Below are 16,939 nucleotides of genomic sequence, written 5' to 3' on the forward strand. Positions count from 1 at the left end.
TGTAGGCATTGCACCAGTCATTTCGATAGCCGCGGGCTAATTTTACAGAAATACACTGTTTGAAAAGAAGTTCAAGTGTGTGTTTCTTCGGTCATTATATACAGACGAACGGATTCGGGAACTTTATGTTACAATTTTCCCACGAAGAGATTATGGTTTACCGCTGTGACCACCTGGTGATTGGAATAATTCCACGGCAACTATACTTCAACAATCGGAAAACTTCACTCTGTAAATCTCGGTAACCCGCCCTGCGTTAGAGCCTCTAGAAGTATGCGAAACTACCAGGAATAACCTATCAATAATTTGTCAGTTCGAGGATAAAGATTCAAAACCAACCAAGTTGTAAGCTCAGTTAATTTTTCATTTCTTTTCCTATATGTTTTTGTTACCCATAGAATTATGCTACTTTCAGTTATCTATCAGTTTGGTATGTAAAATAGAATGTAGGCTAGCTTTATTGGTCTCACATCTTCCCTATTATCAATCTTTGTGTTTAGTAGGTAGGCTACGTAACGACTCAGCTCTTCTGAGTTGAGTAGGCTATCTGCTTTGTTTCTACTTTTTATGTTTGATTGTAATATGGACCATCTTGAGTCTGATGCGAATAAATAAATAAAATAAAATATAAACAAATTGTCTTGCCCCCTCTCCTCCTTGCGTACGCCACTGATGGGTTGGCCCAGTCACCACATCAAGACATGTTGATTTGGGGTAAGCACTTTAACGGCAAAATTTCATTAACTGTCAAGAAAACCTCGAGCCAATCAGAAGCTACGTTGTCTGTGACGTAAGAACGTCAAAATCATGAATGATCATCGCACTGTGTTTACTTGCCAGCGCATACAATTATTATTATTGTTGTTGTAGTGGTTCACTTCTGTGAAAGATGGCATGAAGTCCACTTAAGACTATGCAGAGAAACAGCAACAAAACTTCTTGTTGCACAGAAACGAGCATATGGTCGTATAAGTCTTCCCGTTCACTTAATCTAAATCAGGGGTGACGAACCTTTTTGCGGTCGCGGGCCACTTTGTCAATTACACATGGTTATCGGGCCACACAACTTAGCGCTTGTCAAAATTCTATGACGTCACATATTGGAATCGACCAAAAATACAAGGTGAAGTTGGTGAATAGTGTTTTAACAACTTTGCCTTATAGCTTTCCTTTTTCTAACTGTATACCTTGAAAGTTAGTGTTTAGGGCAAGAAAATAGCAAAGGAAAGGTGTACCAGTGAATGCATAAAACAGCTTTGAGATGTCTTTAATGCATGAGCGATTGTTAAAGAGTTTTGCGGGCCTCACAAAACTCTTTGACGGGCCGCAGGTTCGTCACCTCTGATCTAAATCTTCAACCACCTGGCGTGAGCCTGGATGCGACAAAAAAACTGCTCTTCATCTTCGGTACTATAAATCCCAATAACTTTGTGAAATTACTTTAATCAAACCAACATACTTCTAGCTGAAATGTGTAAGTCTGCACTCTGCCACATTTAAAAGTTTAGCTCAATTAGCTCCAACTGCCTTTGTCTAAAATTTTCTGCCGCTGCGGTACCCAAAATATATAATTTTTGTTTAACATGTGCGGTATTAACTTTTTGTAAATAGCCAATGCACTATGGCACTTCCACTATTGTTAGGCCAGATCATCATCCATGTGTCTCTCCTCCCCTTGCCTAGATGAGACCTGCCATTTGTCCTCGCAACCCTTTTTTTCCCGACCAAACTGAGAAGTTTAGAGTTTCGTTATTTGTTGGATGTAAGTAGACGCATGCTAACAGTTTTTACCACCTTAACACACTAAACCAGCTTCTGCTCAACATAGCCTACAGTTTTCAATTTTTGTCCCAGGAATTAACTCTTCAAGCAATACTTTCCCTAGTTTGTGTGTGCATTAACATCCTCAATTATATGTCGTCGTTAACAATTGCGACATTTGTGAATTCATTTGAGGCTTTGGTCATCGAAATCAATATATTTGAACTAACAAATTCAGTCCACAACACTTTCCATTAGGCTGTTATTTAACACTAGCACGTTAAGTTAAGCACGCATATGTGCTGCGATTTGTGACCGTGTTAGCAACTGAAAAAAACCTTGGTGTGAAGATCACAGAACTGTGCTTGCAACTGCACGGTGTTATCAACGTGCAAAACAACTCGGCTCCAGGTCCCCTGCGGTCACAGACACGCATATTATCCCTGAATTGGGGGGTATCGCGTTTGCCAATCGCTCATTGTCGCCTGGTTTGATTGCAAACAAGTCAATTCTATGTAGTTGCTTTCCTCATTGCGTCCAGAGTTGTTGCACCATAAGCAGCCCTCATTGCATCCGCATGCTCTCCATAACGGTGAGTGTAGGGGTTTGGTTTCGCACGTTTTTGTGGCAGTGGATCACACGCAACTTTTCTATCCGATCCGCGCTTTCGTTTTGCCTTCAGAGATTTAGGCCGAGTATCCTCCCTTGCGATTGTTAATCCAGCGTCTTGGCAGATTGATAGAACATCAGCTGTCATTGCATCTATCCGAGTGACTGTATCATTTATCAATGTGTGATCGTTAACACGATACAGAACATTACACAATCGATCTACAGATGCATGAACATCCCTCATAGATGTCATAGGTGTGGTAGGTGATGCATTGCTCGGTCCAGGGGCGTCGTGGTTTATGGATTCATACGACTTCAGACCACGTTGAAGTTCTGGGATGCTACATATTCCGTCCGCCACCATTTCCTGTATTTTTGCAATTAGCCTCCCATCGATTCTTTGAAGAGGCCCTGCATTCTGCAACAAACACAGTTTGATGGTTAACGCACGAAGTACCTGTTACATCACGGTTAGGACATCACTGCAACCGAAAAGCCAATATTGCTATGCAATTATGCGAACCAACCTCTCCGACAACATGGCCGCTGTGGTCATGGCGATTAGGAAATTTGATATTCCAGTAAACCTCTTTTTTGACATTTTGAGCATCACTGGCTAACGCATGTTTGAGACGTTCACAAATGTCACGGCGTGATGCAGAGACAGGAAATGAAGAAATCTGAAGTAAAAATGAAATCTTTAAACATTTAATTGAAACAATGATTGTTATAGGCCTAACAAAATGTGAAGAATAAGCATCGCCAACATTAGCGATAGGCCTACTGTATGATGTCACTTACCGCAAACTCAGGAAACTTTGTAACTTCCTTAGCATGAATGCGTGCTGAGCAATTGAACTTCTTTGAACCTTGCGGGCACAGGTTCCTACGGGAAATGTTGTGATCTGATAGCTGTGAAAACATGAGTCGCATAAGTGTTCTCACTTCAACGAACCTTATAGTTCTCACTTCTTTATACGACATTTAAAGAACTTTCCACTCAATTGTTATTACTTTCACAGCTAAGTTGAACAACTCATACAATACATAAAGGAATCACAGTAAAGCTTGACAGGAAAGTAATAAATGATATGGAATAAGGAAATAATGCTATGGTGCTTTATTCTCTTAAATTAATGCAAAGCCATATCTGAAGTGAATTATTGAACACAAGTATCCAGAAAAGTAACGTACTGCTCGGGAAACAGCCAACTCTCGTTTTCTATCATTCCGCACTTTGTTGTAGTCTTTCCCATGCTGACACATCAATGCAACACTTCTGGAATTGATGTACGGTGTATCAGATGAAAGATCCCAATGAATACGACTCTTTGCAAAATCTATCAATACATAGTACAAGCCTTAAAGCAGCCGGCGGCCATCGCAGCCATGGCCGCTAAGTAGTGCTTGAATGACCGCCGGTGCTACCTCCTCCGTCGGCCAAGTTTGGCCGCCAGTTTCTTCTAGCCAATTATTTAATTTCGCATTAGAATGATCGTGGATTAGATGTCGAAAATATGTAGTATCAAAGAGTGACGCAGAATTAGGTCAGCGCATCATAGTCACTACTGTTGTATTGAATATATCCAGCTGCGATCACCAGCGCTGTAAGTCTTGTTTGCAATTCCCGATGTTTATTTTAACGAAGTGTTAATCCGAAGTGCTAATTTACATCAGCTGGCAATATTGTCGTTTTTATATCGATTCAATGTTGTCGGACATTGAATCGTTGTTAAAAAGGAGAACTAGGTTAGTTGACATCCGTGGGTAAAACACATGTCTTCATAGTTGAGAACGCTGTGGGTTAGTGACTTCACACCCTCAATGGTGACATTATAACGGAATAAATGGTCAGGTTTTATGAAAGGCGGTATGCAGTTGAAACAATTTACTGAGCTGCGAGCAGTTAAATCAATTTAGGGTCGTTAGATGGTCCCGCAATACCGGATTACAATCCCGATAAAGCATTTAATGCGTGGTACAACGATTCTATTGCAGGATGTCGCCCAGACTTCAACAACGCTAAGTGATCATTTAACATTGTTGCAAGTTAAATGCTATTTACTTGTGCTATCGTTATTGTATTTTGGCCTCCAAGGACGCAGATTTGGCCGCCGAGAAGGAGCTCTCGGTAGGCCACGATGGCTGCCGGAAAAAAGCACGAGTTTTAAGGCCTGTAGTACATACACAACATTTAAAGAATTTGTTGTAATAAAATATGGAAAAAGTGGTGTAAATTGTACTGCTTTCTTTCTGCCAAAAATAAACTAAAAAACTACACAGTCATGTCAAGTTTTACCACAAGTAGTTTTGCTGTATGTGATGAACTTGGTGGATGTGGAAGTTTCAAACTGCAGCACTGAAGATTGAACCTCATCAAATGAAGGTAAGTTCTGCTGGAAGATATTTAATAGGAATTGACAATACTAACCTACAGTAGACACACCGACACAACATAATACACAATTAAAGTAGCTACGTGAGGAACAATACAAAATCATATACAAAACCAATCACATTGAATCACTGAGTTTTATGTACACGATACATCATTGTAAATACAAACCCGAACAAACGTATCACGTTCAGGAGTATCGTAGCCTCCGTCAACTTCTGCGGAGTTCTAAAAGTTACAAAGAACATTTGTTATGACACAAAGTAATCTCCGATACGCTCCTTTTCAACCTCACTGTGGACATTCACCTGACATGGATGGTTGTGTTCATTTAGATTGGGAAAAGTAACACAGCATCCAGTCGTGCTTAGCCTTGCTGTATTTCCTTTCAATACTATTTGCAGTTGTTTGCTCATGTCCCATTTGGTCATGGAAGTTGGTGTAGACACCTTAACAAAACCAGAGGTAAATGTGGCATATTGTCAAAACCGAGTATGATATAGAAATACTTAAAAAATTGCAATTACCTTAAAACGAAAAATCATGGACAGAGTAATAGGGTACTACGAACATTATGATAAGTGATCATGCTAAAACCGAAACTCAATATATATGTGATAAGTTACCTTATATTCTGGAAATTCAGCAATTTTCCAAAGTTTAATTGTGGCATTGCACTGATCCGTCACTATGACCTGTCATGAAATTCATAGGATAAGTTGATTTTAGCCAAAACATTTCTAGGTGTGAGATACAATGTGCATTCCATGGCAGGTTGAGATACAAACTTTATGGCATTCACCTGAGTGCTTTGCTGTGAAGCAGCTTCTTTTGGTCGACATTTGAATTGGACATATTCCAACTTGATGTACGGTGTGTGCTCTCGCCAATAAATGACACTATTTGGCACTTCTACATAGCAACATGTTTAACAGTTAAAACAGCATACAAAATAAACACATTGGGCATATCTTTATAGCATTCTTTTTATTGCACTCAGTAAACCGTTCCCTCTTTTGTGATGTCTAACCTCGAAAACCCAAACAAATGTCAAACAAACAATAACCTGTATCAAACTAACATGGTGTACAATATAGGCCTATTCTCTGGATCTAAGAAGAGTTGCAATCAACTACATTTTCATTTTCTGATAGTAGCCTACAAAAATAATATACGATACTGTATGTAACACTGAAAACCACCAAGCCTACTACGTGAATATGTTAAAAAATAAATTGTCTCAAAACATAGATTGGTTATGACCCAAACCCTGCCTTTGGTTACCGCTGGACATGTCACTTGGTCCAATCAATAACACCACATAGGCGTTAGGGTGGCCAAAAAAAATGGAAATTTTTTATTTTTGTTTGCACACCCTCTCATTTGAGGAGGATTCATGAAAAAATGACACTGTGAAAATTTGAAGTGAATCCGACAAGAGGAAGTGCTCTCCCACCGACCTCAAAGTTTGCTTTCTTTGGCATAATTCGTCAAAATTCCTTGAATATGTGACGTAATTCTTTTTTGACTTATCTACATTGCAGTTGCAGCATTTTTGTGTAAACCATTGTTTTACTCTGAATTTATGATACAATAAGTGTTTCCACATGCAGAAAAACAGAAATAATACACAAAATAGATCACATTAACAAGCGTTTGGTATGAAATTAAATGCACTGAACTTTAGCTAAAACCGCATAAAAGTACGTTCACCAGTCACGATCGCAACGCTTCAGGTGACAACACATTGCCCAGAAATTGCAAGAGAAATGTTTGTAAAGAGTCAAGCCATTGGTTGACTTTATTGCACTTGTTGGAAGCAGCTTTCTGTGGTGCTTGACCACTTGATAGAGGAGCTGGCGCTGTTGTTCATTTTTTGTATGGACTTCATTGAAGTCAGTAGCTAATTTGACTGCCTGCTCTGCACAATCATTGACGGCTTTGAGATGACGCCAAACTTTGCATGCTTCTTTATAATCATCACGATCACGCCATGTGTCAACAGAAGCAGTGACTCGAAAAGGTTAAGTAAACGCTGTGTTACAAACTGTGCCAAAGAGAGACGTTTAAACTTGACAATTTTGTTTGGGGCATCACGACGAACATCTTCGGGAAATGGGTCTTTCTTAAGAGCATTAACGATTGCCTTCTTTTCATCATCTGTGTTATTATCACTGAATAAAGGCAGTGCAGCAAGATCCTCACTGATGTACCACAAGCGCAACCTCAACTTTTTTCTGCCACTTGAGAAATTGCATTGTCAACCTCTTTATAATCCTCTGTGAGCTGTAACATTGCTAGGTCATTTGTAGGGGCAGATATTGATGGTGCTGCAAACCAAAAAGTGGCATAGATGGTAGTAGTTAATATTACTTCATCTACAACTGTACTGCATGCAAGTGGCAGTGTAATCTTATTGACCTTCATCTCGTAGTAGACGGCGAAGAACCACATCCCATACAGGCAGCTGACATGGCCCTCAAGAGAGTCAACAAATGGACACCCACTCTCTAGTGTTGACTCCCTTGAGGGGCTATGTCAGCTGCCTGTATGGGGTCTGGGGTGTGGTTCTACGAGATGAAGATCAATAAGGTTACACTGCCACTTGCTTGCAGTACAGTTCTTGTGAGTGAAAGCTAATATCGCTACCACTGCAAAGACTCACGTTGTTACCAAACTAAAACGCATCCATCAAGAGCATATAGGAGAATCAAAGCACAAAGAGAGGCGAAATTCAGCTTCCCAGCTGACCTCGGAAGCTGACTTCACCCAGAGCTTAAGTGCATTATTTGATATTGCACATGCTAACTGGGAATGCCGCATAACAATACCAAAAGACTGTCAGTTTTTGATAGACCAAGGTGGTGCATGACAGATACTGATGACAACAGAGGACCCAATGCATCGGCAAGCTGCTGCAAAGTATAGAAAGCGCAAAGATGATGAACAGAGACGCAACAGAAATCGCATTGATCCAGTACCATCAAGTGCTGCTGCTTTCTCATCTGAAAATGATTAGCAGATGAAGATTCTTCCAGTGACCCACTGTTTGCACTGTAAATCCAAATAACACCAAAACAAAAGAAAACCCAGTAGGAGCAGCCATTACCAAAACGCTGCATTATCGATAATCCACTGTTTAATGCAGCACTGAACAGAACTATAACATCAAGTCGTCAAGCAATGATGATCGTCACTCCTGCTCTTGCTGCAGCTGGAATTGATATAAATGAATTGACAATGTCACATTCCTCTGTCATGAATTCTCGAAACAAAAACGTGAAAGCCTGGCAGCTGCAGTGCTGCAAAAATTTAAACCAACAGTTACAGTTCCACTTGTTGTTCATTTTCATGGTAAACATTTGACTAATGCCAATGGCACAAAGTGCGAATCTTTGGCCATTGTAGTTTCTGGTATGCATGTTGAGATACTGCTTGGCATTCCGAAGCTGCCTGTTGGAACGGGATCACTAATGGGCCAAAAAGTAGTGGAATTCATACACGAGTTGTAGCAGAGCACTTAGCTGCACTTTGTTTTGACACGACATCAAGCAATACAGGAATCCACACTGAAGCTATCACTGTCATGCAGCAGGCATTTAATCGAAGGCTGCTATTTCTTGCATGCCATGATCTCAAAGTCGTCAATGATTGTGCAGAGCGGGCACTGGGCAGTCAAATTAGCTACTGACTTCAATGAAGTCCTTACAGAAAATGAACAACAGCGCCAGCTCCTCTATCAGGTGATCGAGCAACACAGAAAGCTGCTTCCAACAAGTGCAAGTAAAAGCCAACATGCCAACAGCTCCATTAAATAAAATCAATGGCTTGACTCTTTACAAACATTTCTTTTGCTTTTTCTGGGCAATGTGTTGTCACCTGAAGCGTTGCGACTGTGACTGGTGAACGTACTTTTATATGGTTTTCGCTAAAGTTTAGTGCATTTAATTTCATACCAAACGCTTGTTAATGTGATCTATTTTGTGTATTATTTCTGTTTTTCTGCATGTGGAAACACTTATTATATCATAAATTCAGAGTAAAACAATGGTTAACACAAAAATGCTGCAACTGCAATGTAGATAAGTCAAAAAAGAATTACGTCACATATTCAAGGAATTTTGATGAATTATGCCAAAGAAAGCAAATTTAGAGGTCGGTGGGAGAGCACTTCCTCTTGTCGGATTCACTTCAAATTTTCACAGTGTCATTTTTTCATGAATCCTCCTCAAATGAGAGGGTGTGCAAATAAAAATAAAAAATTTTCATTTTTTTTGGCCACCCTAATAGGCGTATGGATTTGGCACATTAGATGGAAAAAATACAAAAGAGGTCAGTGAAGTAGGCTAGGCTACTTTGCATCAACGGAAGAGCTTTTACACCTGAAAATCGCGTGTCTTTGAGAAACAAGATGAAAAGTTGATGAAACAGAACACATTTGCAAATCTTTATAGCTTTCTTTTTATTGCAGTTAGTAAACCGTTTCCTCTTTTGTGATGCCTAACCTCCACTTTGGTGAAAACACTGTGCTTTGCAGAAACCTTTTTAGAATCTTTGTCAACAAGGAAAAGGCTTATTATTGTAGTATGAATATCAACACTTAGTACACTAATGAATTGCAATGGCAAGATATTAAAAATCAACATTAACATGGCACCGTATGCTTGTTTCTGAACAACAAGAAGTTTTGTTCCTGCTTTTGCTTTGTACTCTTCAATGGATCTCATGGCATCTTCCACTGAAGGCAACCACTACAACAAAAAATAATTTATTTTTTATAAGCAATCAAAGCATTTATGCCATAGCCTAACAGTGAAGAAATGCAAATACTACACACATGCAACAAATCTGGATTTAGCGAGTATAAGGTAGCTGATAGTTTGAAGCTCCAGTTTTTCTTCTTTCCTTCTACTATAAATAGACTATTTCACCACATTTAGGTTTGTTTTATTCTGATGACAGCTGATGACTGATGAGTCAGTAAAAAAAAAACTGCAGCTTCGAGCTACCTTTTACTTGCTATTTTCAAGTTTGCTTATTTTCAAGTTTTACTTGCTATTTTCAAGTTCTGTTTCATTTACTATTATAGAAGAGTTCAACGTATAGGCCAGTAGTTCTCAAACTGTGCGTCGCGACGCCCTGGTGCGTCGTTTCACTTTTCCAAGGGCGTCGCAGAATAGTTCCGTTTCTTGGCTGAACTCAGTTTAAGATCATAAAAATGAGGTTAACCCTTTGAGGACCGCTGGGACACATGTGTCCAATGCATTTAGCCGATTACACCGCAATTAACTAAAAAATCTGCCACTACTGATACCCTAACGTAGTATTGGATGTCTATCCTTCAAAAAAAAATTAGAAACTCTGAATCATATTTCTTGGTGTTACTTCAGTTTGAAAACAGTGAAGAGTTGAGGTTACAAGTGCATTTTTTCTCCTTCAAATTTGCGAAGCATATTTATTTATATTTGTCCAAGCTCGAGTCGAAATTTGCAAAATACTTCCCAGAAAATTTTTCAAACTACGAATGGATTCGTGATCCTTTCGTAGTAGGAAATCCGGCAAATTTTTGGATTCAATGATGACGATTATCCAGGTTTGGTGAAAGAAAGCACTGCGAATTATTATCCCGTTCGCTACGTCGTATTTATGTGAAGCAAAATTTTCTGCCTTGGTGGTGATAAAACCAAGTATCGATCACGAATAAACAGTGAAAGAGAAATGCGGGTGACAATTTCAAAAATTCTTCCAAGATTTAATGAACTTTGTGAACACAAACAAACCCACACGTCACATTAAATAATGTGCATTGCTTTTTGTTGTTGTATCAATAAACAAAACTTTAATCATAAGTTTCTTCATTTACTTTTATTTGCTGGTGCGTCGCAAGTCCAGAAAACTTTTCCAGAGGCGTCGCAACAAAAAAAAGTTTGAGAACCACTGGTATAGGCTACCAATTGTGTGAAGTTGGAAACAGTAAAATAGTTGAGAATTGGTTGGTGAACTGTTGAAGGTCTTGTTGGGCCCTAGTATATTGCAGCAACTACATTACAAACCTGTACCAGTCCATGACTTTCAGTGTCATCACTTTCCTCAACTTCTGCAGAGCTCTGAAAATCACAAAGAACATTTGTAATGACACAATATCTTTTTAAACTTTTTAATTATGCTCTTTTTTAATCTTACTATGGACATTCACCTGACAGGGATGGCTCTGTGCATCTAGTTTAGGAAAGGTGATGCAACATCTAGTCGTACTTAAACTTGCTTTGTTTGTTTTTAAAGCCACTCGGAGTTGTTTGTTTAAGTCCTTTTTGGTTGTGGAAGTTTGTGTGGATACCTTAAAAAAGTAAAGGTAGAACACACTAGAAAAACTGGATGGTAAAATTTAAAAAAAAATTTCCTTCGTGTTAACATGATCATTTAAGCTGTAGAAAACCAATATCATTGAGTGTATAAGTTGAAGACACTTTGCAATGATACAAAAAATGTAAGAATTTAAAGATAGGCCTACTGGTGAAATCACACAATAGTATAAGTTACCTTATAATCGGGAAATTCAGCAATTTTCAGAAGTTTAACTTTGGCATTGCACTGATCCGTCACCATGACCTGTTAAACAATCTGTCATGAATCGTTATAAAATCCATAGGATAAGTTGATTTTACCTGAAGTAATGTAAGCGTGAGGCACTACATAATTTTGCTACATACCTGAGTACTTTGCTGTAAAGCTTCTTTTGGTCGACATTTGAACTGGACATATTCCAGCTTAATATATGGCGTATCACCTCGCCAATAAATCATGCTGTTTGAGATTTCTGCAATAATTGTAGTAATGTGTTTGGGTACCCGGACATTTTGCCGAAACTCATTTTGCCGAAAAGACAAATTGCTGAAATTATACAAATGTATTATCATTAACACATAAATATCATTCGCAAACAGATCAGTTCTTTCTGCAATTAGTCCTTTCGGCAAAATGTCTACACACGTGTGTTTGGCATGTTAAACAATATGCAAAATCAAAATGTTGCTTATCAATACACCCGGTAGTGCTTTTTTAATTATCATATCAATTTATTTTTTGTCATTAATGGAATGAAAACGATACCATTAGTTGAGGTACCGTAGTCAATACCCCAGTATGTAAATGAAAAGGTGACATGGCCAGTGGCCACAAAAATCTGTCCGCCCCATTTGCTCAGTGGTTAAGCACCCTACTAAGACCAAGCGGCGCTGATTCGACTATTGAGATGTGTTCTTGAGCAACACATCGAAAGGACAACTGTCCATTCAGCAGAACCTAGTGGATGCTGCACAATCTACTTCATAAAACAATCTGCAAAAAACTCGTGGTATATACATAATGCGGTGATAGTAGCAACACTCAAATCCTGATAAAAGCACTTCTCGTTGACATATTAGCCTACATTTTTATGCCACTTGAAAGTGAAGATACCACTTTTTGAAAAAATTGAGTATATACTTCTAAAAACGTTACTTCAAAACCAATACATCGAATTGCCGTAAAAAGATAACATTTACACAAGTTATGATAACATTATAGCCTGGCTAAATAAACTTTAAAATTTTGGATGCAACCTAGTTCGTACACTGAAAAAATCGAAAAAAAAAATAGCACAAAGCCGAAGTTGCTGATCGCAGTTTCCGCAAACAAACAAAAACTCTTAGAATCCTTACCGGAATTTTTAAATGTTTGCGAAAACTCCGATCAACCATAACCCTTTTAAAATGTTTGTGGAAACTCCGATCAGCGACTTCATCTATTTTTAATTTTTTCTTTTTGATCTTTTCCTAACCCTAACCCTTTTAAAATGTTTGCTGAAACTGCGATCAGCGACTTCGGCGAACTCTAAGGATCATTACCGGAAATTTTAAAATGTTTGCGGAAAAAAGAAAACTCCGATCAGCAACTTCGGCTTTGTGGCAATTTTTCTCTTGATCTTTGCGATCACTGCGATCAGTGGCTTCAGCTTTTTTTATTTTTTCTCTCGATCTTTTCAGGGTATGAACTGTTCAGGGTACGAACTAGGTTGCACCCAAAATTTCTACTGTCAACAAAGGTAAACCTCTACAGTTCAGTATGAATTTTGTAGGATGTTATGTAGCAAACAACATACACACCATATGCTCGTTTCTGTGCAACAAGAAGTTTTGTTGCAGTTTTCTCTGCATACTCTTCAATGAACTTCATGCCATCTTCCACAGAAGTGAACCACTACAACAACAATAATAATAATTGTATGCGCTGGCAAATCAACACAGTGCAACCACATGCCATGTAGCTGACAACTGTTGAACTTCAAATACCACTACTTTAGTAAAAATATATAGCCTACTCAGTACTCATACTGTAAGATCTAAATCAAATATAAGCACTTTTTGTAGTATTAATAGTTTACCCTGAAGAATAGATCTGACTTAACTGAAACAAACCTTACCTGAGTTTCAGGATGATCATTCATGATGTGGGCTACTTGCGTTTTCCTGCACTACGCTGCCTGCAATGAAGCTAATAATGCAAATGTCAGCTAATGCAAATGTCGTCACACCGCCAGCTATGAAACTAATGCAATTTTGCAAATGTCTTCCATTTGGGATTTCGCGCGTTTTTTATGATTCACGTCACACAGAACGTAGCTTCTGATTGGCTCGAGGTTTTCTCGACAGTTAATGAAATTTTGCCGTTAAAGTGCTTACCTTGATTTGGCTTATTTTTATTTAGACCTGGCAACTCTGTGAACAAAAATATTCTTTTACAATAGCGCGGCCGCGGGAATTGCTGCCAGGACAGGGGAGGGTATGTAATGGAATACCGTACGTTTTTTCCATTTTCTATACAGAGATTTTCTTCCTTTTTATTTCATCATAGATATCCTCCATTCCATTGATCTGCAAATTTTGTGACTAAATTTGATCTAGAATTCACGTGTTTACTTTATCATTCTTTTCTTTTTTACGCCAGCAATGAAAAATTAAATTGAATAGAAATTTTACAGCAATATGTTTTTAAGGATTATGTGTACTATGTTATATACTGTACTAAGACCTATATCTGTGGTCTTGTTTCGGTGCAACTTCAAGACTTGGTATTTAGCTGAGTTGGATCAATTAGGCTACCATAGTTTCAGTTCTTATCAATTTTTTTTATTACAATTACTTTCAAATGTAGGCCTAATTATTATTTAGACCTACTACATGTTTCAATTACGAAAATTTAACGTTGCAATATTTATGTTCAACAACAATTTTTAGCCTACAGTTTGATTTTATCAAAAACAGCAAAATTACATTTTTTTAAATAAAATTTGCCTGTGCCTAATAAGTGCTATGTGCAACAGTAGGCCTATACTATGCATACAACTTACCAAATAGAATTGATTTTGGATCAAAACTTTTTGAAAATACATTACACTACAACAAAAACCAGGGTTCGATCTTAGCACTGGTCCTCTGGCCAATGTTTAGTGCGAGTTCCCCGCGGACCTGTACGAATCGTATCGCACTGGTCCGACTGTCCAGTGCGAAAATATCGTATTATGTCGTTTGATCGTTTAGAATGCGTGGTTCTCGTTTGCGCTTCTCTTCAAACAACAAAACACGTGATCCGTGCATGTTAAACCGTAAGAAAAGGGCAATCGCAACATCACATGTTAAATCGTAAAAAAAAGCAATCGCAACATCACGTGACGGTGTTACCGGTACATCGTATAAAAAAAAGTAATCGCAACAACACGTAAGCTCTGGTAGCCTAGTTTTGACCCCAAATTTGCCATACATCTATGGCTGGCAACTGGTTTTTTTTTTCGCTGACACTTTTCGGTCATTTGTCCGAAATGACTTGAAAAAAATCGGTCATTTTTTATTTATTTCGGTCATTTTTTCTGAGGAAAATATTTCCTTTCAAGTAGCTGATACAAACCAATATTTGCACTTCCTGACTAGCTACAACATAGGCGCCAACTTTTTATGCTGTATTGATACATAAAACAATAGATGAACTAGCGATCGGCAGCAGGACAACATTTTTTGAATGCAAACCGCAACAGCTTCGCGATAAATAATCACTAGAACGAGTAGGATGCTACAATTCCACACCAGACAAAATCTGTCATATTTACATTGATTTAACGTCTGCAGACGTTGAATCAATGTAAAAATGACTGATTTTGCTGCCTGCAACACAGCAAAAATCTACCATTTTGTGTCGATTCAATGTCATCAGATGTTGAATGCACCCAAAAACAACATAATTTGCTACGTAGACGAAGCGTGCGTTTAGATTCACGCGCTTGCAAACAGACTCGATGTTGCTTTCGAAAGTCGAAACCTCTGCAGTGAATTGTCGCAGCAGTGAACCACTCGCTGTGAAAATGAACTTGAAGTCTCGGCATGACGTAAACACCAACCAACGCAACAAGGGCTGGTACAAACCGCATTGCGCACGTATGCGGAATAATCAACGCAACAACGGACTCGCGCAAACTGCATGGCGCACACACGACCGTTGCCATAGAAACCTGATCAAAGGCGGGAATATGCGCATCTTTTGTTTCATCTGCAACACGAAAACAGGTCAACCATAAAGTTGAAAGCAGGTCAGTCATAAGTTGCGATAATGTAGTGAAAAGGGAGCTATAATGAAACGTCTCTCCGTAACTATTTTTCAAGAGCTGTTTACGGATGTCAGCAACTTTTAAATTTATTCAAGGTGACGTGCTGTTGAATTGATGTAAACGTGAATGATTTTACTTTCAACAGGTACATTTTCAAGCGTATAATCAAGTTAGTACTTGCATTCCATTTTCAAGACATTGTCATTCTATTTACAGTATACCTTTTACTTTTTAGTAAACCTTTTCGTCTCTTATTTCATGGTAATAAATCTAATTTGTTGCTAAACTTTATGTTGTGCTTAGCTTAAAGAGTCGCAGTCCATCAACCGCTAGTTTACGCAGACGCATGGCATGTGTTTGCTTAACCGAAGTGGTCGAGTTTTGTTTATAATAATTAACGGTACCGGTAGGTCGAACGTAGCGATAACTCCGAGTGTGGCAATAAAAGCAATCCTAGTGTGACGACATAATTATGTCATCCATCTGCGTGACATTTTGCTGAATTTACGTTGCTGCTGATGAAACACGCTTTCGCCCCCACGGCCCAAAAAATAGTTAGGCGCCTATGAGCTACAACATTAAGTTTCGCTGAGAAACGTTGTCGTGTTTTATCTGAGAAAACTTTCTTCAACATTCATCAGCGAAACTCAACCTTGCAACACCCGAATTGACTATATATTTTTCGGACATTTTGACCAAATTGACTATATTTTTTTCGGACATTTTGCTAATCAGATTCCGATCATGACCCATCATCGGATTCAAAAATTAAAGAAGAGCTCCAAGTAGATTGAAGACTCAACGTAGATTGAAGAATGTCTTGCCTAGATGAACAGTTGTTGGTACTGTTATTGCTATTGTATATTTCCATGTTATTGCCACCATTCATTATTGTCGTTTTAAGGTGGTTTTCCCTGAGTTGGCCTCGTGCTTCCCACGGCAATCTTGTTTTTATCAGTAAACGGGACGGACCAGTGCGATCTCGTGCGGACCAGTGCAAATGGTGAGCCACTGGTCCGGTTGGCCAGTGCAAAAAAAAGTTAAGATCGAACCCTGAAAACCATTTGTTACAATATCAATTGTATGAAAATGGGCAACACTAAAAGGTCGAATGCGGAAATAAGCCGGGCGTGAAATGGCGTATTGCCCGCAAAAGTAGCGATTTAACACCGATGTAGAAAACACGGAAGTACGATCTTGGCGTCCATATTGTTTAACATAGCGATAACTTCATCATGAAAGAATGAAATGTTGCAACATGGAAAAAGGCGGAAATGTGATTTTTAACAACAACTCACCACCGAACCTACTTTTATGTTGAAATATCATTGAAAGATATTGTTTAGAAGCAATTGTGAGGTCATTAAATACTTTGACTGTTTTAATTCCACAGTTATTGGAGTAAATTTCGAAATTTAATGGAATTTATTGAAATAAGAAAAAGGCGGAAATGCGATTTTTAGCCACAACTCAATACCGAACATTTTCTTATGTTGAAATATCATTGAAAGATATCATTTAGAAGCAATTGTGAG

The 16,939-nt window shown here is 38.5% G+C and overlaps 1 protein-coding gene across 1 annotated transcript; it reads right to left on the reverse strand.

Annotated features, from left to right (window-relative positions):
- Nucleotides 1-2,272: 2,272 nt before the first annotated feature.
- LOC145771030 (uncharacterized) lies at nucleotides 2,273-13,263 on the reverse strand. Its single transcript, XM_082582771.1, has 16 exons — nucleotides 13,230-13,263; nucleotides 12,913-13,006; nucleotides 11,479-11,585; nucleotides 11,309-11,377; nucleotides 10,965-11,105; nucleotides 10,822-10,875; nucleotides 9,426-9,519; nucleotides 5,571-5,680; nucleotides 5,395-5,463; nucleotides 5,077-5,217; nucleotides 4,940-4,996; nucleotides 4,673-4,766; nucleotides 3,568-3,713; nucleotides 3,175-3,285; nucleotides 2,901-3,053; nucleotides 2,273-2,791 (listed from the first exon to the last, which is right to left on the reverse strand). Exons 1-16 carry the CDS (start codon nucleotides 13,251-13,253, stop codon nucleotides 2,273-2,275), a joined length of 1,983 nt encoding a protein of 660 aa, XP_082438897.1. The 5' UTR covers nucleotides 13,254-13,263.
- Nucleotides 13,264-16,939: the final 3,676 nt, after the last annotated feature.

The sequence above is a fragment of the Aplidium turbinatum genome, chromosome 5, assembly GCF_918807975.1.
Source record: "Aplidium turbinatum chromosome 5, kaAplTurb1.1, whole genome shotgun sequence".
NCBI classification, from domain to species: Eukaryota; Metazoa; Chordata; class Ascidiacea; order Aplousobranchia; family Polyclinidae; genus Aplidium; species Aplidium turbinatum.

Bases quoted from the DNA above. Each gene is read 5' to 3' on its own strand.
- LOC145771030 (XM_082582771.1), bottom strand. From the start codon at position 13,253: ATGAATGATCATCCTGAAACTCAG. The intron at 13,007-13,229 runs GTAAGGTTTGTT...TTGTTGTTGTAG, and splicing joins ATGATCATCCTGAAACTCAG to TGGTTCACTTCTGTGGAAGA. The intron at 3,054-3,174 runs GTAAGTGACATC...TTTTTACTTCAG, and splicing joins CAAAGTTTCCTGAGTTTGCG to ATTTCTTCATTTCCTGTCTC.